This window comes from Nematolebias whitei, chromosome 1 (assembly GCF_014905685.2).
Source record: "Nematolebias whitei isolate Nwh7 chromosome 1, NemWhi1, whole genome shotgun sequence".
NCBI lineage: Eukaryota > Metazoa > Chordata > Actinopteri > Cyprinodontiformes > Rivulidae > Nematolebias > Nematolebias whitei.
Window position 1 is genome coordinate 89,015,020 of NC_056498.1, and position 27,410 is coordinate 89,042,429.

Consider the following 27,410-nt stretch of genomic DNA (forward strand, 5'->3'; position numbering starts at 1 on the left):
ATGCCCCTTTTCCATTAGTACCTGTACCGTACCGAGTAGAGTAGAGCCGTGCTGTACCGGTACTACAGGTACTAATGGAAAAGGGGCATAAGTGTTGTAGAGATCTAGTAGAGTGCTGTATGAATGGCTAAATGAGGACACAGATTGTAGTGTAAAGTGCTTTGAGTATCTTGAAATAAAATAGAAAGGCGCTATATAAGTACAGTCCATTTACCATTTACTATTTAAAGTGCCATCTAGTGGCTAAAAATGTTAGTGTTCAAAAATTCCAGTCAGAATGAATGAAAACGGTCATATCTCAGACAAAAATTGGTTTCTAAATATGGGGAAAAAATCCATAAATATGTCACTTCAGCCTATAAGTCACAGGGCATGCAAATTATGCAAAAAACTGTGACTTATAGGCCGAATGCCACCATCATCCCAGTCTCAAAGAGCTCTACAGTGACTGGTCTGAATGACTATCGGCCAGTGGCCCTCACCCCGATAGTCACTAAATGCTTAGAAAAACTGGTCATGACCCACATCAAAACAGCCATCAACATCAACGAGGACCCTCATCAGTATGCATACCGTGAGAATTGATCAACAGAAAACAACCTCAGCTGGAGCAACAACACCAGCCTGATCAAGAAAGCTCATCAGAGACTCTACTTCCTCAGACAAGCTGGTCTGGGAAGCTCAGTCCTCATCTCCTTCTACAGGTGTGCAGTGGAGAGCATCCTGTGCTCCAGCATCAACGTGTGGCATGGAGGCTGCACAGCTGCAGAAAGAAAAGCTTTGCAGAGAGTGGTGAAGGCTACACAGAAGTCTGTTGGAGTCAGTCTCCCCACCATCACAAACATCTACACCTCCAGATGCAGGAAGAGGGCCACCTGCATCATGAAGGACCCCACACACCCATCACACACTTTTTTCCCCACTTCCCTCAGGAAGGAGGTTGAGGAGCATTAAGTGTAGAACCACTAAACTGAGGAACAGCTTCTACCCTGAGGCTGTTAGACTTAGGAATCTCTAACCAGAATAATCACTGTGAAAAATCACATCATGTTGCTGCTGATCTGTTTCATGTTGCTGCTGATCTGTTTCATGTTGCTGCTGATCTGTTCATGTTGCTGCTGGTCTATTCATGTTGCTGTGTTCATGCATGCTCATCTGTTCACACAGACTCATGTTCATGCTGCTGTTCAATGTATTGTTTTTATGCTACTAGTGCTTAGTGTGTTATTTAGTTGATGTTTTTCTTAGTTCATATCTTAGATCTTATTACTGTTTCTCTTTTACATTTTATTGCTGGATGTAACTGGAACCCTAATAATAATCTCGTTCCACCACATGTACCCCATGTGGTGTGTATGACGAACAAATCTCTGACTCTGACTGACTCTGCCTCTGAAAAATATGGTAATATTGGCCTGACCCGGCCTGAACTTTGGGCCGGGCCCGGACTCGGTTCAGAAATCGCAACTCTACTTCTCCACCAGCATTCTCAAAGCAAAGATGGTATCGGTGGTGCGCTGTCTAGGCATGAAACCATATTGCAGCTTACAGTCACCTCTCACCTATGTCTAGCTTCCATAACTCTCTCCCAGATCACCATTTCAAACATCTCAGATGTCAATCGTCCCTAGACAGATAACATGACCTTTCTACCACCTTTATAGGTCCAGATATCTACAAGTATCTTTCCTATTTAGAATGATCATTGAATATATTTGAAGTAATATAAGTAACTCAATGTTTTTATACTTGGACAGATTGTTCAATATTTGAAACTGGTGAATTGTTAAACATCTTTTTGTTTTTGCACAGGATGTTCTGTACACCGTTTGTAACCCCATAGGCAGTGTGCTGAGGATCGTCATCTTTAAACGAAATGGGATTCAGGCCATGGTTGAGTATCCTTACTGTGAGAGTGTGGTTTGACCTATTGGATGGAGTTTCTTTTTTCTTTTTTGTTTGTCAAACCACTTTACTGTGTCATCCATCATTCAGACATAAAAATTCCTGAATGTTTTGGAGTGAACCACTGTTGACACCTTATCATTCAACATAGTTGCAGCTCTTCTTTGTTTTGTTTCCTGGTATTATATAAAAATCTTTAAAACCTTGCAATGACTTTTATCTGTACTTATTTCCCAGCAGGAGCAGTGAAATAAAACTATTTTAGCTGTTGTTCATTATCTCAGATCATATTTGGAATCAAACATGAATATGGAAACACTAAAGGTGGTTTGAATGCAGAACATCAAACGCATATGAAACGTGGGTCTGCATGCTTTGTGTTTTCATGCTTGAAATGTGCAGTGTTATTTCCTTAACTTGACTCTTCTAGATTTGAGTCGGTTCAGGGAGCTCAGAAGGCCAAAGCAGCACTAAACGGGGCTGACATTTATGCTGGTTGCTGTACGCTCAAGATTGAATATGCCAGGGTAAGAAACTAAGAAACACATCACCAGTAAAAAAAGAATAAAAAAACTGGTCTCATTGTGCTGTATGGTTAATGTTAGAGCTGTTCGCTACATCTAAATTAGATTTGTGTTTATTTATGGCTGTGCAACAGGCATTGTTTGGATAAATTAAAATGAAAACATTTACAGTATGTACAACATTTTTCAGTCAGGTCATCTGGACAGTTTCTTTTTTTGTGCTGAAACGTTTCGCCTTCCATCCAGAAGGCTTCATCAGTCAAGGAAACACACAACAAAACTGATTCTTCCTACAACAGCTTACTCCAAAGTGGAACAAACCAGTTTGGTTAGTGCTAGATGGTCTGTTTGGTACGTCCCCTCCTCCATTGGAAACTGGTTTGTTCCACTTTGGAGTAAGCTGTTGGGGGAAGAATCAGTTTTGTTGTGTGTTTCCTTGACTGATGAAGCCTTCCGGATCGAAGGCGAAACGTTTCAGTACAAAAAAAGAAACTGTCCAGATGACCTGACTGAAAAATGTTGGATTGTATACCTGGATTATTGAGCATGGACTTTATTATTTACAGTATGTGTTTTCATAATGACTCTTATCTGTATTTATTTAGGTCTTCCAATAGCCAATTTTAAATCAATTTGAAAATCATATAAAGGTGTCTTGTAATGAAAACTTTTCGGTTTGAAGCCACTCAGATGGCAAATCCAAAAATCAACTATTTTCAGATACATATCAGCAATGAAATGAACAAAAATCACATTATAAGATATCAAAATACAAAATTGTTTCAGCTGTCGTATTGGACTTCTGCTTACACAAAACAGAAATACATTGTACCTGACTTTGTCCTGAATATTTGTTTTTACCTTCATGTCAACAGCCATCACGTCTTAATGTAATAAAGAATGATAATGAGAGCTGGGACTACACTAAACCGTACTTGGTCAGACGAGGTAAGACAGACAGTTTGATTTTAATCTTTGTTGTGTAATTATGCCCCGTCCACAGCTGAGTGAAGCTGACACCCCACCCACTTCCAAAATTAAAGCAAATAGTCTGAATGGTTAGTGCTCCGTTAGTGCTGGTTTGTGCCGTTAAAATTTTCGTTTGTGCTGCTTTGGTTTAAGAGATATTAAAAGTTATAATTTTGACCTGTGATAGACGCTCAGGCGCGTTCACGCGTGCTCAGGCGCGTTCACGCGTCCTTTATAACCGCAATCAGGTACTAAAAGGAAACATTTACGACAGTTGTGTTTTTGTTGTCAAATCTGATCCACACAATTACAGCCGGAGCGCGCGCCCGCCTTAAGTAAACGCTCTGCCCTGACGTGTGCTGAACGCGCCTGAGGACGCGTGAACGCGCCTGAGCGTCTATTACAGGTCAAAATTATAACTTTTAATATCTCTTAAACCAAAGCAGCACAAACGAACATTTTAACGGCACAAACCAGCACTAACGGAGCACTAACCATTCAGACTATTTGCTTTAATTTTGGAAGTGGGTGGGGTGTCAGCTTCACTCAGCTCCCGTCCACACTACTCCAGATATAAAACCTGCATTTTGCTGCCTTTGCATCTCTTGTCCATACACAAATGAAGGTTTCTGGTGAGAAAAATTGGGATTTTTAAAACTACTTTCCGAAATGGAGATCTGACAGATCCGTGTAAACTGGAGATACTTTTCAAAAACAATGCCGTGTTTCACTCTCGTCATTAAACTTTGGTAGTGTGCTGAAATGGGTAATAATTGAGCAGAATCAATAAACTGTAGCAAATCAAAAAGAAAAAAAATTAGAGAACCATTAAGCTGAGCATGGGCAGCACGGTGGTGCAGTTGGTAGAGCTGCTGTCTCTCAGCGAGTTCAAATCCCAGTCCAGGGGCCTTTCTGGGTGGAGTTTGCATGTTCTCTCTGTGCATGCGTGGGTTTTCTCCGGGTACTCTTGTTTCCTCCCACAGACCAAAAACATGCATGTTAGGCTGATTGGTAACTTTAAATTGTCCCTAGGTGAGAGAGAGAGAGTGACTGGTTGTTTGCTTCTCATTTAACCAATACGTTGTTAAAGTTGACATTCTTACCACCTAGTGGTGTGGCTATGGTATTTCAGTGTTCTTGTTAGAATTATGACAGATAATTATAATTTAATCATAGATTGTTTAAATAAACTGAGGAAAAAGTCTTTGTTATAAAGGAGAATTGAGACAATGTAGAATTGAGACGTCACTGTGGGAGGTGTTATCAGTTCACCAGGAAGACTAATAGGAAATTAGTTCTAGTTTTAGTCAGAGTTTTCTGTTGGGGCACATCTCTTTTAAGTTAATAGACTGAAGAAATAAACATCGATTGAAACTTTGTGTTTACAGTTTTGAAGCTGTACATTTTTTGTAGATTAACAGATGTTGAACACAGAATCTAATGTGAGTCTGTGTTTGCATGTTTCAGAACGTGGAAAGGGAAGACGACAGGCTATTTTAGGAGAACACCCATCATCCTACACTGATAATGGTTATGGTAAGATTAAGACTAAGGGAACTCAGTTTGTTGTTTTATTCAATGTTCCTACTTGATCTGCTGTGCTCAGCAGTGAAACCAGACACGTTTCCATCAACACACCAGAGACGGGCCTTCAGGGTGTTCAGAGAATGCCCTGAAAAGAACTAAAAATCAATATAAATAGGATCATCTTCACATCGAAATCTCACCTTTATATTTGACTCTGTTTTTGGTTCCTCTCTAATGTGCTTCATATTTTGACTCATCAGATCAAATTAATCAAGCACTTTAAGAAAGGTCTGTTTTAGAATAAATATAATATAATTTAACATAGTTGTACTTAAAAATACATATATTTTTATCCTTTACTGGCTAATTTATTTCAATTTCCTTTTACTTTCATCACTTTTTAAACATTTATTTTAGACATATTGTATTACTGATGATTTTTGTTTGCTAAAATCTCATTAAGTTACTATTCGATTGATTATATGTATGTATGTTTTATTTATTCATTTCATTTCATCCAAACAACAAATATAATACAATTTAAAGAAAAGAAAAAAGATATACAATCACAGAAATAAAATGAAAGGCAGCAGAAGAAGAATGAATTCTTATAATATCTGCCCCTTGTCCCCAAAATATATTCCAAACAAAATAGCTGATAAGAAGCAGTTGTAGGTGCTTTCCATTGAGCTCCAATCTGTGTCAGTATACATACAGTCAAACTTTTATTTATATTGGTAACTCTAGGAATATGTAGCTAAACAGGCTTGTTTAATATGGGAAAATTTAATTTCAATCTATTCAGACCAGAACCTGTGTTCACTTTTAGCTTAAGCAACACATCAATTTTTATTAAAAGACTAAATACATCTGATATTATCTTTAAAAAGTTGTATATAAAGATGGACGATCGAGCATCTCCATCTACTTTTGTTCTAAAGTGAAGCCAACGTATCCGTTTTACGGGAGCTGCCATGTTGTATTTTGGAGCCAGAGGTTGTGAGCTCATCATGTGAGGCCGACAGTCACACTCACACACAATCATGATTCTTTTTAAGCATTAGCTTACTAATTACATCTAAACTAGTTAGAAGAAAATGTTTTTGAATAAACAACAGCAAGGTAAGAACTTCGTGATTCAACAGCACATGATAAAAATGATGACGTATTTACATTTTTAGTCTGGGGGGGGGGTTCAATATTGACATGGATTTAAAACGTTGGTTACGTACTGTAACCCCAGATTCTATGAATATAGGCGTAGCCCTTTAAGGCTGTCGCTGATGGGTTTATCCCGTTATGCGTAGCATAAGCACTGAAAAAATTTAGTCCACGCCCACCTGCTGTGTGGGCCCCACCCAGTCCGTATAAATTACGTTAAGAGCGGGAAATCGGCTCCCAAAATAGCTTTTTTCTTCAGCCATTTAGGAGCCAGTGAGGCCCGACGCTTAAAGGGCTACGCCTATATTCATAGAATCTGGGGTTACAGTACATAACCAACGTTCTATGTCATATAGGCTTCGCCCTTTAAGGCTGTCGCTGATGGGTTAAGGGCGAAGCGGATGTGGTCCTCGCCTCACTGGGTCCATTCGAACACAGTAAGAAGCGGAAGCTTGCCCAAAAAAACGTCTTGTCACTCAGCTCCCCGTGTGCATAACTACGCATCGCGTAATTATGTGCCATGCACAGACGCATGTTGTGTAACTATGCATTCTGACAAAGCATGAACGCCCCGGAAAACTTTCAACGTGGAGAAGATGTTGAAAAGTGTGTGTGTGGGGGGGGGGGGGCATGAACCAACTGGTTCATGGCTGATCAGTATAAACCGATTAATATCAATGGACTGATTATTGGTCAAATGAACTGATTGGTAACAATAGTCATAAACTGATTAGTGACAATAGAACCAAAATCACATACACAACTTGTGACTGATAACAACATCTCACACTGTAATGCATGCAGACAGAAGTGAGCTTAAACAGAGTTCCATGAGAACAACAATATTCATTCTGTTAGAGCACTAAGGACAGAATGTGTCATGGAACGAGCCGTTACATCACGTAGGTAAAAGCGAATAAATGAGCAGGGTGTTGACCATGCAGCCGCAGTGCAAATGTCCTGCATTGACATACCATTATGCAGAGCAGTCGAAGATGCGATACCCCTGGTGGAGTGTGCTTTGAGGTTGACAGGAGGCCCTAAATCTGATGCTCTGTAGGCTTCAGAAAAGGCCTCACACAGCCAGTGTGACAAGCGCTGGGTGGATAACGGGCGAACTGTAGATGCATCTATAATGCACAAACAATTGTTGAGTTTGACGCATTACAGCCGTGCGCGCTATGTAACACGTCAACGCCCGCACCGGACTGAGAAGATGAAAAGATGCTTCTTCTTCTGATCTGTGTGTGTGTGTGTGGGGGGGGGGGGGTGGAGAAACCCCTCCAACGATATCACTCTTGATTTAAAAAAGAGCTCGTGATGTTTTAGGCATAAAAACTGGGTTGGTCTTAAATCAGCTGAGCTGCCCGTCAGCCTGAATTCTAAGGCATGACGGAGCAACAGTTTCCACGGAAGACCCGACAACCGACGTTGCAGGACTGGGAACCATGGTGCGTTCACGAGCTCGGGAGCTACCAGGAGAGCTGTCAATCCCTCCTCCTGAACTCGGTTCAGGAACCGTAAAAACAGAGGAGGTGGGGGAAAACGCGTACAGAAGCGTTTTGGGCCACGGGCTGTGAGCAAATGCATCCACCCCCAGCGGTGGATCGTCTCGCGGGCTCAGGGAAAACCATAGTTGACACTGAGCGTTTTCTCGCGTCGCAAACAGGTCCACAGCTGCTTTGCCAAACTCCTGCCACATCTGAAACATCAGGTCTGGATGGAGGGTCCAGTCCGCGTGATGTGGGCCGCCCCTGGACATCACATCTGCCCCTCTGTTCAGAACACCGGATATGTAAACCTGCTCTGATGGAGAGCAGGTTTCGGTGAGCCCAACACAGTAGCTTCGCGCAATGTGTAACATCTGGGCTGAACGCACGCCCCCCTGGCGGTTAATGTACGCAGCGGACACCATGTTGTCTGTGTGAATCAACACGTGTTGATTCTGTAGCACGGGAGCAAAGTGTTGAATCACATTCAGCACTGTACGACACTCCAAAAACATTGATGTGGGCTGATGTGTGGTGGGGCCACAGCGCCCCTACTGCTTGGGATAGGCATGTCCCCCCCCCAAACCTGACAGCGACGCGTCCGTGAAGACTGACACGTGTGACGTGGGACTGCTGACGGGAACTCCCTCTGACAGAACCAGAGTGTTTCCCAGAGTCGGAGGCCTACTCTCACAGAGGGAGGGACAATGATCATTCGTCGTTTTTTTGTTTTACTGGATCCACACGCAGACGCGCAAACCACCTCTGGAGGCGTCTCATGTGTAACAAACCCAACGGAACCACTGTGTGAGCTGATGACATTATTCCCAACAGCTTCATGACGGAGACAGCTGTTATCACTTGCCAGGTCTTACGTGGCGGAGTTGACTTTTAAATGTGTCGAATTTCGTTTGTGATAAACGAGCCTTCATGGTGGTTGAATTAATTGCATTCCCAGATAAACAATTGTCTGGGCCGGGAAAATCAAGCTTCCTTCCAATTTATGGTGAAGCCCAGATTTAACAGGTGTGATGTCAACACCTGATCCTGCATCAGCGCCTCCTGTCTGGAGTGACAGGAGCAGCAGATCATCCAGGTAAAACAAAAAACTCTCGCCTCTGTGTTTTGGGATAATCGGTATGCGTTCTCTGGATGTTGCACAACAGATCCAAAAAACGGTCTCATCCCTCCGATCCGTGAATAAAACCCTGTGTTTTCTCTCCGTTGGGGGACTCTGTAGATTACTTTTATCAGAAACACTTGGACTTCTGCATTTAGGGATGAGATTTAGTCTGATGATGACAGGACCGTTTCTAACTCCTCTGAATGGAGGGGTTCGGGTTGCAAACTGTAACTTATAACCATTGCATAGCACCCTGTCCATCCATCTGAAAAACGGTGAGCATGTTTAGCCATGCACGTGAACGTGCGTTTAAGTGATGTGTCACGTTTTGTACGGCTGTCAGCAGTCCGCCCCTCAACCGCCGTCATGCGTCGCGGGAATGTTTTCTGCGCGACCCCAGGCGAAGCTTGTGCTGAGGCGAAGCGTGTGACAGCTGATGACGCGGTGGGGCTGCGCGTTTGGCGTCGCTGTGCGAACGTTGAGAGGCGGAGGGCGTGACTTCATTTACGCCGTGCTGTTGGAGTGAAGGCTGCTAGCCCCGCGAGAGCACACGTTTCTCTGGAGAGACGCGCGCCGCTCTCGCTGGAGGGGCGCGCGCTGGAGGGAGGTGGGGCTCATCACCGGGTTCGTTCAGCTGCCTCACACTTATGCTGCCGTGAACTGCCGAACGCTGAGACGTGGTGGGTGACGGCTGCCCGCGTTTGATTCGTTGAGACGAGTGTCGCTTCTTGTGAGAGTGAAGGACCTCCATTCGAACCAGCCTGCGGACCACATTTATACCGATGTGAGCCGGTTAGCGCCGGGCAGCTGTGTGTGTGCGCCAACATCAACGCAGCGCCGTTGGATGGAGGCTGTTTCATCCCACGAGTGCGAGTTGACACCGCTTGAGTGAGGATCGTGCAGCTCGGGATGATAACGAGTTATTTTCACTTACCATCGTGCCGTGAGAGCGACTAGTAATGTCTTGGAGCGGCGGTGAGTTTAAAAAACCTTATTAAGGACACTGGCTCTTATGTGTGGAGGCTGTTTCATCCCACGAATGCGAGTTGACACCGCTTGAGTGAGGATCGTGCAGCTCGGGATGATAACGAGTTATTTTCACTTACCATCGTGCCGTGTGAGCGACTAGTAATGTCTTGGAGCGGCGGTGAGTTTAAAAAACCTTATTAAGGACACCGGCTCTTTATGTGTGCGGCCGCTGTGAGCTCATCCGAGCTTACAGACTGGCTAAAAAACAGACACTTTGATCATTAAATGATGATTTATTTCAACTTTCGTGTCACTTTTACACACACCCTCCGGAGACCGTCATTTTGAGAAACTTCTCTCTCATGAGCTCTGCGATTGTTTGCCCAGAGCGCTGTCTTGCAGGCGAACTCTGGGGAAACGCTGAGCTGCAGGTTGCCGGAATGAAGAGGGCTGGATTCTGACGGGCGGGGCTGGTGGTGGAACTCAGCGAGAGCCGCGGCCGTGGAAAAGTCGAAGCTTGCTCGCGACGGTCCCTCCAGCGGGCCGGGATGGGCCGCGCCGCTTGATGAGGTGGCACACAGCTTCTGGCACCTCCTCCGACTGCTTCAATTCGCCAGCATGGTTTGAAGCTGCTCTGAACAGCGCGTCCGCGATGGGCTTCATCAGGTCTTGTGCAGTTTCTCCGGCAGCGAGGGGAGTAACGAAGCCAGGTGGATCGTTGGATCATCGTCATCCACGCTGCAATCCTCGACAGGCAAACCGTAAGAGAGGCACACATGTTGAGCTGGCGTCAGTTGCCCTACAGAAGGAGTTCTTTGTCTCCAAGGCAGGTCTGCGGCCTTCAGTCCCTTGGACATGCTATATGCTAGCAGCGCCGCATTGTTGCTAGCTGCGGCTGCCTGAAAAACACATCGGTGGGCTCGATTGGAGAGCGTGGTCACCGTCTGGTTCGTGTTCCTCCGGAGGGACAGGACGCTGCTCCGACCTGGGCAGCTTCGCTCCGAAAGCTTCCGCGAGGCTTGGCTCCAGGGGGGTTACCGAGGAATAGCCCCGCTCGGTGAATCCCTCAACTCTGGTGATGGGAGCGGACTGGGGACCAACTCCCCCAATCTACCAGGAAAGAACCGTCTGTGGCCTCGCCCGTCTAACGTCCTGTTGGAACACGGGGCCGTATGGATCAAGACGGTGAGCCAGAGTGGAGCCCAGTGAAAACAACCTTCCCGCCGATCATCCGAACTGGCGGGAAAAGGCGTGGGACGTAGAAAAAAGGGGTCCCTTCATGTCAGCCTCCTCCTGGGTTCCGCCGGGCAACCGTGAGGGCGCTGTCGGCCGGGAGCGGTGTGATCGCCGATGCGAAACGAGGTGGGATGGGGTGAGCATTCACTCAGCCCCCCTCCACCTACACTACGCTCCCCAGGAGGGAATGAGCAGCGGGGGCTGCAGCTGAGCACGCCTTGCCCCGGAGGAACCATCCGGTTCGCCCCGAGGGTCGGCGATAAGAGGAAAAAATACAAGATGGCGTTGTCCAGCGTGTAGTGACCTGTCACTGGGAAATGTTCCCCGGCACTTACCTTGGAATAAGACTGCTCGTCATCTTCTCCTCGGGGAGGAGAACTCACCGGACGACCGGAGGTCGACTGCCGGGCCAAGCATCCTTAACAAAGGTTGGTCATTTACACAATTTATCCTCTTTGTTCTTCTGACAGTGCTATTAAGCTCGCTGAAGAAAAAATGGGAGCCAATTTCCCGCTCTTAACGTAATTTATACGGACCGGGTGGGGCCCACACAGCAGGTGGGCGTGGACTAAATTTTTTCAGTGCTTATGCTACGCATAACGGGATAAACCCATCAGCGACAGCCTTAAAGGGCGAAGCCTATATGACATAGAACTTGTTCTATAATCTGCCTACAGGAGGCACTCATTTTGTTTTGGCGTCAGTGTATGGCTGTATTTTGTCATTTACACTGGGTTATTTTGTGGGCTGTAGGTTCTCTTCAACAGTCCTTACTTATTTGTTTGATAATCAGCAGCTGATGCTTACATTTTTCCTATTCACATCCAGTTTTGAGACATACCACAGCAACAATGCAGCCCTTGTATCTACAGTCACAATGTTTGTGTTGTTTGTGAAAGGCTGAATGAAGTCAACTTGAGTGAGCTACAGTCTGTTGTTTGTTTCTGGAGGTCTGGCCTGCCCCCTGCTGCCTCTGCCCAGCAGCAGCAGGTACAAGCTCTCCTCGATGGACGTTCCAGATATGGTGTCCTACCCAATGCCACAGGTATCTTCATCGTACTCCGGCCACGCCTCCAGCTCTGTAGCAATGGTGAGTGGCCTCCATCCGTCCAAGATGAACTGCGCCCGCATCTTCAACCTCTTCTGCCTCTATGGCAACATTGAGAAGGTAGGTGCGCTCATATTTATATGATGTTTTAATGTGTGAAACACTTTATTATTGTGGTTTGACACTGATTGTTACTTTGTGCTATGGTTTGAATTCACAAAAATTCCTTTTGTAATAGGGCTGGGCGATATGAACCAAAATTAATATCTCGATATTTAAAAAAAATGGCGATATACGATACATATCTCTTTTTTCTTTCTTTCCATAAAATAATAACAAAATTGTATTTCTGAGTCAAAGCTTTGTCCCAGTTGTCACACAGGCACATTTATTAACAACAGCTGTAACTCTACAAATAAATATCTAAAAAATTAACTATTTACATGTATTAAAGTTTGTTTTTTAGACATTTATTTACATATATTAAATAACAATCCTCTTCAGCTCTGCCCCCTTCACGTTAGTAAGCGTGTGTTAAGCAGCAGCGAGGGGCTGACTGTATTCAGCGAGGGAGGAGGAGTCTGCATGAAGTTGGATGGGCAGAAAAAGAACTGCTAAGGCACAGCACGGCTAAATGAGTTTTATACCGTGGTTTGTTTCAGGGAAGGAGGCTGAAGTTTGTCGGAGCTGCAGCTGCAGTTTCACACATGCTTCATACTCCACTTATAGCACTGCTTTAAATGGGGAAAAGGATTTGTAGTTCTGACCTTTTATTGGGACTTGTTTTGGCATTTACAGAAATAATTTTTCTTCCCCTCATCTGACAATTTAAATCCAAACAATATCCAAAAGAACAGCCATTGTTTTTCTTTTTCTTCAGCAGCAGCTGCTCTTCATATATCCCATGTTTACTTGTTGTGCTAAACGTCTCCCCCCACCTCCTGGAGAAGCAGGAAGTGGGGGGAGCGGGCGGCTGAGGGGCTGGGTTTGTATTCAAGGAGGGAGAAGGAGGGGGCCGCGTGGGATTAAGAAGATCAGGCAAATTTTCAAGTATAATATTGTTTATATTGATATAGTCTCATCTTATATCACAAAAAAAATGTATCTCGATATTTTTTAAAACATCGAGGTATCGCCCAGCTCTATTTTGTAATGATATTTTTGTATAGATAAACAGAAGTTCACCAAATGGTTTCTAATAAAACTTTAGGACTTTGTAAAACATCATTACAGCCATACCTATCATTTTCAACATTTTCAGATTAATTTGTTCAGATACACTTTTCAAAGTATTATTATGTAGAACTAGGACAGTTTACTTGCACTTTTTGAGGACACAACTATTAGTTGTGTATATTTGTGTGTTTGTAGGTGAAGTTCATGAAGAGTGTTCCAGGTACAGCATTGGTAGAGATGGGTGATGAATATGCTGTGGACAGAGCTATTACACACCTCAACAGCATCAAGCTGTTTGGAAAAAGACTCAATGTTTGGTGAGAGACAGCAGTAGTCAATGTTTAGTTTGATGGGTTTAAGGACAATCTCGTTATTTTGCCTTTAAATTGTGACAAAATCATAATTTGTAAGATTATATTTTACAAACTCAAAAAAAAAAATTACACAATCAACAATCCCAAAGCTTGAAATACTCTGTTGTTGGTTATTATTTTTGTATGTTTTTCATCTTGTTTGATCAGTACTTTAAAGGAAAATTGTTGCCATTTTTGAGGTGGCGTTTTATGGAAAGGCAGTGATGAAAAATAGAGCAAAAAACTCTAAAGCATCTGCTCCCAAAAACAGATCTCTTGAAAATGAGTTCTCGTGACTCATTGAGACTACCTGTATAAATAAAGGGTAAACAAACAAAAAAAAAATTAAGATATTAGGACCCCACTTCAAAACGAATGAATGGAATATGTTTTTATTTTAAACTTGAGCTACACCATCACAAAAAGTAAAAATATATAAAAACATATAGTTTTTGCAAGTGTCTATAGACTAATTTTGATTAATCACCAGTATTTGACCTTATTGACCTTGTCATGTTTAGGCTTATATTTCTGCAGTCATGGATCTTCTGGCTGTCTCTCTATAGCTCAGTCAGTTGGAAACATTGCTACTTTTTTTTAATAAGCAAATTTGCCTTGTACACATTTGACAAGACAGATAAAGTGTGTTATGTTGTGCTCAGTGTGTCCAAGCAGCACGCCGTGATCCCCAGTCAGGTGTTTGAGTTGGAGGATGGCACCAGCAGTTATAAGGATTTTGCCATGACCAGGAACAACCGGTTTAGCAGCGCTGGACAAGCCTCTAAAAACATCATCCAGCCCCCGTCTGCTGTGCTACACTACTACAACGTTCCTCCATGTATATCAGAGGATCGTCTGCTTAAGGTGGGAAACCTGTGTCGATCAGATCTTTGACCTTTTCTTGTAAAGTTTTGTGTTTGTTTGTTTTTTTTGTAATTTTTTTTTTTAACCAAAAACAGAATGGAAACATCTTGTTTATGTACCTGTTTTATTGCCCTTAAGCTTTCAGCTTAGAGTGAATGTTACATTTGTTGCTTTTATTTTAATATTTAAAAATATTTATCACAGAATTGTGTTAATTTTAAATGTGGTAAAACCTAAAAAAAAAAAAATAAATCTGAAATATAAAATAAAACTGAAGTATTTCACACTAGAATGAAGACAGCATGCTTACCTTTTACTACAAGTACTACATGGGAACATGACAGGTTATAACAAGTTTCTCAGACACACACACAAACACACACACTCACACACACCCCTCTTTAAGTTTAAATAATGGTCTACTCAGGCACATTTGAGGCCTTTCTATATTAAGGGAAATTATTATAAATATCAAACTTTGATGTAATAAAATAAAGGGGCCGAGATGGTATAGGGGCAGGGCAGCCGACTCGGGACCCGAAGGTTCTCAATCCCGGGTCATTGCACATCTCATGGTGTCTCTGAGCAGGACACCCAATCCCAAATTGCTCCCCGGGCACCTACATTGCTGCCCACTGCTCCACCTGGGTGTATCCCAGGTGTGATGGATTAAATGCAGAGAGCCAGTTTCGTCTTTGTATGGGAACATACAATGATGACAACACATAGCACTTTATTATTATTAAAGCATAAAACTGCAGCTTCAGAAATGAAAGTGTCAACATGAAAAATTGTCAGTTTTTTAATATATATTTGTCAAAATTTCTCTTATAAATGCAGGTTTCATTCACTTTAACATTTAATAAAAGCATATTTTAATTAAGTAATGACAGGTCTTTACTTCTGATGTTCTTTGTAAGAAGTGGCTATTTGTTTTAGAGCCCCTTTATTTGACAAATGAGATTCTAGTAATCTCTTGACATGAAAAACACTGCACTTTCAGTTTTTCCCTCTGCATTTTACCTCAAGGATATTGAAAAATGCTTTAGGTTCAATTCAGAAAGAGATGCCACACTGTGTGTCGGGGAGTTCGAGTAATGATGTACCAAACAAGCAAACAAATGACTAACACTGAAACTAGTTGAAATGTGAAAACTCATGTTAGGCCAGCACACAAGCTGAAAACAGAACATTTTGTGGTTTTTTTTACAAAAATGAGTTCACACAGTCAGCTAGCTTCAAGTGTTATCCATCCATCCATTATCTTTTAACCGCTTCTTCCATTTTGGGTCACGGGGGTCGCCGGTGCCCATGTCCAGCAATCACTGTGTGAGGGGCGGTGTTATTAGTGTCATACAATATATTTATTACATTAAAAATCTAATTAGTTATAAATATATAAAAAGATGCATTTCCATGTTATTTTGCTACTGAGAGACACTAGAGAGGGGCTAAAAAGCCTAAGGCTGCAGACCCCTGGTCTAGCTGCTTGCTAAGCTGGGCTTAATTTGATCCGGATCCTGTCGGAACAGGATCCGGGAACTCTCTTATTTTGACAGGGCGCATTCCAGTAACGGTTTGCTAGGATCCAGCTTGGATCTGGTAACTCGCAGGCTCATTAATAATAAAGTTATGAACAAATATGACTGCCTTGAACAAATCAAACTTATATTTGATATGTAAACTGAAAATAATTCCATAAACACTCAATTTAAACAACAGCATACGATCTGCCTCTTCTAGTAGCATTTCCATGTCTACCCTTAAAAAATCTCAGCTGCTTAAAGAGTGGTGGGAGAGAGTGCCGAGCTAACCAGGCAGTTGTACGCAGGCAGGAGCTCACAGGCGCCTGGAGGATTCACATGAAGAGTTGGACAACAACGAGCAGAGAGTGTCAGGCTCGGAAACTAGCCCGACTTATTTGACGGTTCTGTGGGGCTTGACAGAAGCAGAGTGTTTACAAATGTAGATAAACATAGATGATTAACAACCTGTTAAAATACACCAAAATGCAGGAAATCACATCTACTTTATTCAAAATTTTCTGGGGGAGGACTGAATATATTCAGGTGATTTAGAAGAATGTAGCTAAAATGCTAAAGCAACACTAGAGAGAGGTCTGTGCGTTGTGGTGACCATAGAAAATCAGAGGTCTGAGGTGAATGTGGGTTTATCACAACTGTTATCACGTCTCAATATTCAACACTAATATTGCCTTTAATATTGTGCAGCCTGCTGGAAAGTGGCTCATGTAGTATTTAGTACATATACTATTTGTATTTTCTGTGTTTTGGCAGCTTTGTATGGAGCATGATGTTCCTGGCTTCATCAAATTCAAAATGTTTGATGCCAAACGTAAGTAGGACTTTTGTGTAACCTACTGTTAGACTCTTGTCTTTCATTTCAGATTGTGTCTTGATTTAAAATGTCACCACATAGACTCTGAAACGTCTCTCTGTTTTCTGATACTAATTCCCTGTTGGTGGTTTTATCTTTCTTCTAGCCTCCTCTAAGACCATCTCTGGCTTGTTGGAGTTTGACAGTAAGACGGAAGCTGTGGAGGCTCTTACTGTTCTCAACCACTATCAGATTAGGATACCCAGTAAGTCTGGCCAATTTTTAAACCTGCAGGACACTTTTGGTCTTACAAACCCTCAGAATCAAAAATACAAAAAAGTTTAAGTTCTTGAAATCCAAATGAAAACAAATGAGCTCAGAATATTATTGACCATAAACGCTAAATGGATGTGATTTACCCTTAATGTAGGCTTTTCCACCTTAATATTATGTATGTAAATATTTTCTGAAATAAAATGTATAGAAATACATACTTTATATATTATGATAGGCACCTTGTTTTCATTGACCTGGTTGGCAAACATGAACATCTCTGATGGACAGCAAATTTTGGAAACATGTTCTTAGTAGAGATTTACAGCTAAACTGGATTATCTTGAAAGTCTGTCATTCTGTACATGTAGATGGTAGTTATATTTGTACTCAACTGCCCTGTGTTTATTGTTTTGCATCATGAAAGGGACTTAAAACCAGTAACACACATATTAGAGGTCAGTATTTGGTTTATACCAACACCTGACAACCCATAAGTTTGATTTACAAATTGGAAAATGCTGGTGAGAAAATTGTGCACCAGGTAAAAGGCAACAACAGCAGCAATCTGCTGTGCACAGAATGACAATTAGTAAGAATCAGAATCAGAATAAACTTTATTGGCATTGCACCGAGATACAACGCGAATATGTATGTACAGTCGTCCGAAGATGGGCGGAGTGCACGAAGCTGCAGCTAAAAATAATCAGCGCGGCCTTCTTATTCTTATTCAGAATAATATTTTGCTTAGATAAGAAAAGGAAAGAAAACATGAGGAGAGATGGTATATAAAAAAAAGATCTCTCACACCGTGTCCTAGACAGGGCACAATTTGAGGCATCAAAAAAACCTACCACAGCAAAGCAACATAAACAGACGTTATACATGAACATATAGGCGGTGAAAACATTGAATTTTTAAGGGAAAGACGTAGCATAGTCCAGATAAGAAGTGACGTTCATCTTCAGCTCAGTTGAGGTTCTGCCACATGTCCACGGCCTTGGGGAAGGGAGGGGTGAGGAAACAGTCAAAGCATCTTTGTTGTTTTCAAAACATTCCAGGAGGAGTTGAGATAAGTCCGGCGTCAAGGCCACAGTTTGGGTCAGGCAGAACTCGTAATTGTTGTTTCTCCCTTTAAAGTCTTGCTGTACATATTCTCTGATGGAAACTCCAAAACAGCCGAATTGATCCTTTACTCCAAAAGTTGAGCTCACAGCTTCTCCAGATTATTCCCATCATTCATGAGTGCTGCCAGGGAGAACACAGTCCTGATACAGCTGCTCCAATTCCCTGTCACAGCTCCACATTCAGTCCGAGCACTGTCAAGCTTCAACACCTCCACACAAATTTGTAGACAACCAGATTTCACCAACCAAACAGTAGATTCTAGTTGTCATCATGAATCCAATTTGTTCCTTAGAGGTCAGAGGGTCCTCCTTACCCTGACTCTGTCGGGAGAAGTTGATCGATTTTGTTGAGAGACCAGCTGATCCTTCCAATTAAGAGGTATGCAGGAAAAAAGAGGCTTTTTAAGGGTTCACAGGACAAAAGAGCGCAGCAGGGAAGCGGGTGGGGGGGGGGGCAGAGAGGGAAAACACGTCTGGTTTCACCGTAGAATAGCAGGAAAAAAAAGGTGCCTGCACATAATAAACATCAATATAAGATAAAATACAAGCATGTGCGTATGTATAAGTCACAACCCCACTAACGGGTAAATTCAAACAGTTGCATTGGCAATATGCTACCCACTGGCACACATCCTAAAAACAAATACAAATTACTTTAAACAGAACACCACAACAGCAATAATTTGCAGAGCAGCACTGACAGCACCCAACCAGCCATAGGTGGCTAATCCAAAACATTTACCCTAACAGCAGTAGAAATGGTAAATGGACTGTACTTATATAGCACCTTTCTATCTTATCGAGACACTCAAAGCTCTTTACACTACAATCTGTGCCTCATTTACCCATTCATACAGCACTCTACTAGATCTCTACAAAGCTAATTGACCAAATCATTCTAAAGAGACTAATCAGAGCTTTATCACATTCATACACTGATGGGACACACATCAGAGGCAATGAGGGGTTCAGTGTCTTGCCCAGGGACACTTCAGCATGTGACTGCTGGTGGATTTGAACCCCCAACTCTTGCATTGGAGGACGACTGCTCTAACCACTCAGCCACAGCCGCCACTTACAATGACCCACTTACGATTCAGGGCTTGTTACAATGACTGATGAGACCGTACCAGCGCTCACACTACAACCACATGAAGAGACAGACCAAACAGCCAACGTCCTGGAGAATCAAATGTTTGGCGTGTACACCCGGTGCTTATATACACTAATGAGCCAAGCAACACTGAAGGTGGAGGTAGAGAAACGGGGCAAGTTGCATTCAGGGGCCCAAACAAGAGTGGGAATTTACATATACTTTTACAATGAACTAATAAACCACCCGGTTGCACTTGAATTTAAAAGGATTTTCCATTTGTTTACAATAATGGACCTTCACAAAATAAAAGAGTGATAGTGTTTGTATTCACCATTCCCACTCCAGTACTCCTCACCAACCAGTACTTCTTATTAGTCACACTGAAGGCTGCAGTGACGTTTTCTGTGCTGCTTCTTGGGCTTGTTGAGATTGCCTGTAGGTGTTGCCGTGACTGTGCCTTCCAGTTGTTTCTAGGCTGAAAGGTTGTTACAGTACTTATCTTACCTGAGACTCTCAGTTGGATTAAGGTCTGGACTCTGACCTGGTCATTTACCTGTTCCTCCCTAAACCAAAGGAGTGTTGCTTCAGCAGAACGTTTATGGTTCTGGAGGTTTTTTTTATACTCTAACCCTGATCTGTATATCTTCACAACTTTGTCGCTAACTTGTGTGGAAAGTTCCTTGGTCTTCATGTTGTCTTGTGCTTGTCTGTAACTCAAAATACAAAGAGGCGTTTCGCTGATGTTGATTTTGGGGCCATTAAAACAGGTGTATAGATGGGGAGCGGTGGCGCAGAGATTAGAGAAGGTGAGACAGTGATCGAGAGGCCACCAGTTAGAATGATTGTTACATCACAATTTGGGTGTAAATATTGATCCCCCACATCTGCCTCCACCCTTATTTGCCTCACCCTTGAACAAGGGCCTTACACCACCCCCACAACCTGCTTCCTGGGCACCGTAGATGGCAGCCCTCTTCTCCATACTTGCAGGATGTGGTAGCCTGGTGGTCGGTGGCAGGAAAGGCATATGGCATAAAAACTATTGCCAAGTCTTCATGGGAGTTTGCATGAAGACTTGGCAATCGGGTCCAATAGAAGGGAGCAGACCAAAGAAGGAAAAACAAAACAGGTGTGTAAATATACTCATATCCTCTGACACGTGGATTGTACACAGGTGGATCGGTTTAACTAATTATGTGGCTTCTGGAGGGGATTTTTTTTCATTCAACCTTTATTTAGACAGGTAAATCCCATTGAGCCTTGAGGACTCATTTACAAGAGAGACCTGATTTCAACAAAGAATGATGACAACAGCTACAACAATAAACAGTTATAATAAGGCATACAGATTTATTTTATTTTTTTTTTTTTTTACAAATAAGATGGTAAAAAAGTAACAAAAAAACAGCTAGATTCTAAGGCGAATGTAGAAAACTAAAAAGAGGAACATGTCTGCGTTGGTCCCTGCCAGGAGTCCAACAGATTCTTAAAGCCACTTAGAGAGGTCAAGGCCGAGAGCTTCAAATGTTTTTGTAAGATATTCCAGGAAACAGGAGCGGAGTAGGAGAAGGTCCTTTTCTCTAGTTCAGTCCTCACTGAGGGAACACTGCAGGTAATAATGTCCTGAGAGCGCACACTGTAGCTGCACTCACGCAGAGACATGTAGGAGGAGATGTATGAAGGCAGCAGACCAAGAAGTGATTTAAAGATGAAAATGTACCAGTGAGAGAGTCTGCATGAAGTTAATGATGTCCAGTTAACCAGTGAATACAGGGTGCAGTGGTGGGTACGATAATCACAGCCAGTTATGAATCTTAGTGCATCATGATAGACAGCATCCAACATCTGCAGGGTTCTTGTAGGAGCGTTCATGTAAATAATGTCACCGTAATCAATGGAGGGAAGGAAAGTCACAGATACAAGGCGTTTTCTAGCATTCAGGGTTAGACTGGATCTGTTTCTGAAAAAGAAACCCAGTTTAACTTTCAGTAAACCAATTATCCTTATTTTACTTTATTAATCTATTTTTTAATCAGTGTCTTTATTTAATTTTTTTCCCCAGTACACACACACACAAAAAAAAGAAGAAAGAAAAAAAACATAACAAAACCCACTCCCACCCGGTCACACTGTCCTTGGGGGGAGGACATCTATGAGGCTGTGCTTGATTGTTTAAGAGCCATAGAAATAAAACCCACCCACCTAGTGTCAGTGCCTTCTGATGGGGCACCGAGTGTGACTGGAGCGCACAGGGGCTGTGTGACGTTGCTGCAGAAGTCAGAGGCTAGAAAGCTGCATTCTGCACCAAGAGGCACTGTGTGCACAAACTTTTCCTCCAGAATGCACAGATTTCATGAAAGTTGTCATTCAGATTATCAATAAAATAATGGCAAAAGGTTTAAATCACCATCAGTTCCGTTCGTTACTGGATGACGTGCAAAGCGTGTATTACCATAACATACCATACCATACCACTTTATTTATAAAGCACTTAAAACAGCTACAAGAACAACCAAAGTGCTGTACAGACAGAACAACAGGTAACACACAAAGCAAAATACAAAATGAGGTAAATCAGAATATAGACATAAAAACGATGCAGATAATGACGACTAACCAATGTGGAGCATACAGGATCAAAACACAGATCATCTGGTGTTGAAAGCCACTGAATAGTAGTGGGTTTTTAAAAGTGACTTGAAAACCGAGAGGGAGGGGGCCTGTCTGACAAGCAGAGGTAACTCGTTCCAAAGTCTTGGTCCTGCTTCAGAGAAGGCCCTGTCACCTCTGCGCTTAAGACGAGATCCTGGAACTGTGAGGAGCAACTGGTCCGCTGACCTCAGGGAACGTGGTGGGACATACGGTTGTAGCAAATCAGAGAGATTGGGGGGGGACACTGTTCAGTGATTTGTAGACATACATGAGTATTTTGAACTGGATTCGAAAGTGAACCGGTAACCAGTGCATTGAGGCAAAAACTGGTGTAATGTGCTCTCTTTTGCCTGTACTGGTTAAAAATCGGGCTGCTGCATTCTGGACCAGTCGTGCATGGAGGTCTGACTGATACCAAACAGGAGTGAATTGCAGTAATCAAGCCTAGATGTAATGAATGCAGGTATTACTGTCTCCAGGTTATTTTTGGACAATATGGGCTTCAGTTTAGACAGCCGCCTCAGTTGGAAGAAACATGATTTAACAATCATGTTTACGTGATTGTTAAGTTTCAGGGAAGGGTCCATTATCACTCCCAGATTAGTGACTCTTTGTTTTTCTGACAGGGTTAGAGCGGAAAGATCGATGCAGTGGTTTGTGATCGTGTCATTGGGAGGGAACAACATGACTTCAGACTTCTTTTCATTGAAACTTAAGAAGTTAAAAGCCATCCAGTCCCTGATGTCAGCCAGGCAGTCAAGCAGCGGTTGAATAGAGCATGCACCTTTGTGTCTTAGGGGGAAGTAAATTTGACAGTCATCGGCACAGAAGTGGAAGGGCATGTTGTGTTTCCGGAAAATAGCACCAAGTGGCAGCAGGTATAAAGAGAATAGGAGGGGTACCAGGATGGACCCCTTTGAACCCCCCATTTAAGCTCTGCCTCTGCGGAACTAAAATCCTTGATGGAGACACAAAAGGATCTGTCAGTGAGGTAAGATCTGAACCAATTGAGGGCTGACCCTGTGATGCCCACCCACTGCTCCAACCTAGCAATGAGGATCTCATGGTCGATGGTGTCAAAGGCGGCTGTGAGGTCCAACAGTAAAAGCAGCACAGAATCACCAGTATCTGTGGATTTGAAGATGTCATTAAAAACCTTCAGCAGGGCAGTTTCAGTGCTGTGGAGAGGTTTGAAGCCAGATTGGAATAGCTCTAAGATGGTGTGACCTTCCAGGAAGCACTTCAACTGGGACTTGACTATTTTCTCCAGTAGTTTTGAAACAAATGGGAGTCTGGAGACAGGCTGGAAGTTGGATACGACTGAGGGGTCAAGGTTTGTTTATTTCAAGAGAGGCTGGACAGCATGTTTAAAGGATTTTGGCACCACGCCAGAGGATAAACTACTGTTTACTATGGCAAGAATGGACAGACCTAGAGTTGGAAAAACCTTCAGCTAAGAAGTCAGAAAACTCATTTATGAAATCCTTAGATCGAGGTGGGCGGTAGACGAGTGCAAATAACGTCGGAGGTGAATGTCCGAGTTCAAAGACGCTCAGCTCAAAGCTGGCGCAGGAAACTGGGATGGGCAGTTGTTTACAGTCAAAAGTTGATTTGAATATTGTTCGTAATCCACCACCGTGCCGGCCTGATGGCCGCGGTGCGTTAAAATACAGATAGTTCGGTGGCAGTAATTCCGTCAAGGCGCTGGACTCACCCAGAGACGTCCAAGTCTCTGTGATGCACAGAAAGTCCAAATTGTGCTCTTGAAAGTAATCCCTGAGGATAAAAGTTTTGTTGGTAACAGATCTTGCGTTGACCAAACACATCCGGATACTATCCGAAGTGGAGCCAGCATCGGTGGAGTTAGCATGTGCTAATGGCCGCAGATTTTCAATAACAGCCTCTTCAGGTCTGTCCGAGCAGTGCACCGGCCGACAACTCCCATTGGTTACCTGGTCCAGGCACACGGGAAGCTGGCGATGGAAACCGTGACCACCAGCTGAAGAGGAAGATGCAGCGCGCAGAGCTTTAAGCTTCACCAGCTGACCAGCACGTTTTCCCCGGCGTCTGAAGCGATATCTCCGGGCATGGAGGTGAGGAGCACAGCGGAGGTAAACTGGCACATCCGCCAGCAGGGGGGGAGGGGGGGGGGGGTTCCAGAGGTACGCTCATATTGTTTCAAGTAAGCGACATCAGTGACAGAAAAACGAAGATCCAGAAGCTGTTGTCTGTCATACATTAGGAGTGAATTTATGCCACAGATAAAAAACGAACAAAACAAAAATAATCCGAACACCATCAGCAGAGGTGGATTGCAAGCCATGTACACGGGCGCCATCGTACCGGAAGTTGTATAATAGTTGTATTATGACCTCCTGCTGCATAACACAGTCCGCTGGCTGTCCAGAGGGGAGGTGCTGAAACACTTCGCTGCATGTCTGGGAGAGATGAAAACTTTCATGAGCAGCAGAGAGCTCACCTTTCCTGATGGAACAGCCAGATTGTCTGGAAAAGCTGCACTTCATGGTGGACATGACACCTGAACACGCTGAACAAATCTCTTCAGGGGAGAGGAGGCACAGTGCTGCACATGCTGGAGGAGGAGTCTGTGTTTGAGCGCAAACTGACAGTTTTAGCCAGAGATTTACAGAGAGGTACACTGTCTCACTTCCCCTCTTTAAGGGAGTTCAAACAAGCTCACAAGGTGATAAATTCAGAGAATCTGCAGTCACCACTATGCAAACATTGTTTGGGAAACTATTCTGAGTTCAGAGAGGAAAAAACAAACACATTGTCCTTCCCCGTCACTCCCCTGAGCATTGATCCATCCCTGTTGACTGCATCTGCAGGTGTAAGTCAGCCTGATCTGGAGCTGGAGCTGGAGCTGGCTCACATCGCTGACAAACAGATGTGGGTGTCCAAATTCAAACGCCTGATGAAGGATCTTGAAGATGCTGCCCATCAGAACCTTCCAAGAGCGGACAAACTTGTGTTTGAAATATGGAATGCCATCCCTGACACCTACACAAACATGAAGAAATATGTATTTGGAGTCCTGTCGATCTTGGGATCTACATACGCATGTGAGCAGCTATTCTCCAACATGAACTACGTTAAAAACAAACACTGCACATGCCTCACTGACGACAGCTTACAGTCCTGCGTAAAGATGGAAGTAGCTTTGTATAGCCTCGATCTGCAGACGCTGTGCGCAGATGTTCAGTAGCAGAAGTCCCATTAACCAGGTCAAATTAATATTTTGCAAATATTTATTTTTCAATATTTAGTGACATGATGCTTTTTTCATATTTATTTATTTTTATTCAGGTCAAGGCAAAGCGATATAAGGATGATGGATCACGGCATTTTTTGTTTGCTACATGGATAATTCAAGTTAATCTTTTTAATTCATTTGAAGGAGACATTCAACTCATTGTTTTTTTTTTAAGAGTTCAAAATGTGTTCATTACATGAATAAAAATAATTTTTCTCTGTAGTGCTTCATGGGTTTCATAATCAACACACTATAGTTGTTTATACGAAGCGTAAAGGTAAACAAAAACAATATTTACAGTGTTGTCTTCATTTTAGATGTCAAAAAGCATTTGTGGCTCCCAGTGTTTTTTTTTTCCTTTAGAAACCGGGTCGTCGCTGCAGCTTCCTGGAGGCTCTGCATTGTGGTGGCTGGGGTCACCCGGTTCTTTCCTCTGCTCCTCTCTGGGGGGGGGTGCGGTTCTCCCTGTTGGGAGACTCCTGGGGCTCCGGGCCTGTGGGCCGCTGTGTGTCTGTGGCTCCGGTCCTCCCTATGTTGCCATTGTGTCCTGGGGGACGGGTCTGTGGGCCCCCGCGTCCACTATTGGGCATTCTTTTGGAGAAATCTGGTGGTGGCAGGCGTGCTTGCGCGGGTGTTTGGATTCAGGTGCTGTGACAGATGCACGCTAGGTTGGGTAGTGGTGGAAGCTAGATGATTCCTTGTGCAATGTCGAATGTTTCATGGTGATATTGTGGGTGGCATTGTGCTGTGCATGTTGTTTTGTCGTGGTGGTCTCTCGTTTTATCTATTTCTCTTTTATTATTTAATTATTCTTCTTTCTTCTCTCTTTAAAAAAAAAAAAAAAAAAAAATTGAGCGATGATGATAAGTTCATTGAAACACTTCACAATGTTTCTACACTTAAACTGAGCTAAAAAAAAAAAAAAAAAAAAAAAGAAACCGGGTCCAAATGTCTCTTTGGGTGTTAAAGGTTGCTGACCCCTAACCTAGTGGCACTCTGGCTCTATAAATAAACATTGATTGATTGACTGTGTATGTGTGTGTGATTTACAGATGGCTCCAACCCTTACACTCTAAAACTGTGTTTTTCAACCTCATCTCATCTATAAAAAAGCAAGAAGAGGCCGTGGATGACTGCTCGTGAACTGGAGGAGGACGAGGACAGCAGAGACAAACATGGACATTATGAAAGACAAAGAATGATCAAGACGGGTCCTTTAATGGAGATAAAGGAGGTAGAGGGTGTGAAGATGGAAAAACCATGTCTCCAAAATATTAACACCCATTGTTTATCCTCCCATTCACAACTGAGAGCACTGACCACCTGCTGACTGAAACACTGTTCTTGACATTTTGAACCAGTTGTTCAAGATGGAGGACGTCGGTCACAGAGTCTTCAAAACTGTCTGACTGGTAGAGAAGGACCCACTGTTGGGAGATCATCATATAAACTGGAACCTTCCTGAAGGAGGCTCACACTTCTCTAATAGTACTGATCCACATAAATGTATAGTTCAGTAATATTTAACTTTTTAAGGAAACTAGATGAAATCAATGTTTCGTTTTCAACTAATATTGAAAGAAATGAAGTAAATGCGGGCATGGTTTCGACAAATTTTTATTTAATGTCACCTTTTTCAGCTGACACTAGGTATCTGAAAAAAAATCAGAAACATCTTATTTTAAAGGGATACTCCAGCAATTTGAAGTGAGGTTTTATGGAAAACGTCAGAATTCTGTGTAAAAAAACAACATAAAACCATACATGATGAAATTGAGGGTGGTGTAAAAGTTCATGAAATTGGTTTAGCTTGAACCGCAGTGAAACTGTTCAGGTTGGAGATGTTTTACTGTGGCAGCAATCCACTTTGGTCTTGGCTGCATTCAGACATTAAATGTTAGCTAATCTTCAGTTCTGTCAGAATTAATTTTTTTTTTTTCAAATTTAAGTCATTTCATTAACAATCTACAACAGGTTATTAGTTGTTCATAACTTTTACACAGAGCACCTGTTCATAATGGCCCAAAACTTATGAGTTATGAGTGGTTTTGCCCTGACAGTTGTCAAGAAACATTTGGTTTAAATGTCTTTGACTTGTTTTGTAATCAAGAGTAATCCAGTTGAGCTAGTTCTGCACTGCTCATTTTATTGTGGGGTTAAATTATAGTCTAACAAAATGCTGGTGAAGATTCTCAGTCATCCAGAACATGATGAATTCAAAAAGTGTTCAATACAAAACAACTGGACTTTATTTGTAACAGAAGACGTTTCGCTCCTCATCCGAGGAGCTTTCTCAATTCAAAGAG

The 27,410-nt window shown here is 42.9% G+C and overlaps 1 protein-coding gene across 1 annotated transcript in view; it reads left to right on the forward strand.

The window, feature by feature from the left end:
* The window catches only part of LOC119414044 (heterogeneous nuclear ribonucleoprotein L-like), a 71,760-nt gene extending 44,846 nt beyond the window's left edge, over positions 1-26,914 (forward strand). The window contains exons 5-14 of the mRNA XM_037681159.1: positions 1,813-1,898; positions 2,336-2,432; positions 3,305-3,377; positions 4,866-4,934; positions 11,855-12,072; positions 13,324-13,445; positions 14,144-14,345; positions 16,643-16,700; positions 16,849-16,947; positions 26,157-26,914. Of these exons, the coding sequence (XP_037537087.1) occupies positions 1,813-1,898; positions 2,336-2,432; positions 3,305-3,377; positions 4,866-4,934; positions 11,855-12,072; positions 13,324-13,445; positions 14,144-14,345; positions 16,643-16,700; positions 16,849-16,947; positions 26,157-26,212 (1,080 nt within the window). The 3' untranslated portion in view covers positions 26,213-26,914. The remainder of the gene's footprint in view (positions 1-1,812; positions 1,899-2,335; positions 2,433-3,304; positions 3,378-4,865; positions 4,935-11,854; positions 12,073-13,323; positions 13,446-14,143; positions 14,346-16,642; positions 16,701-16,848; positions 16,948-26,156) is intronic.
* The last annotated feature ends 496 nt before the right edge of the window (positions 26,915-27,410 follow it).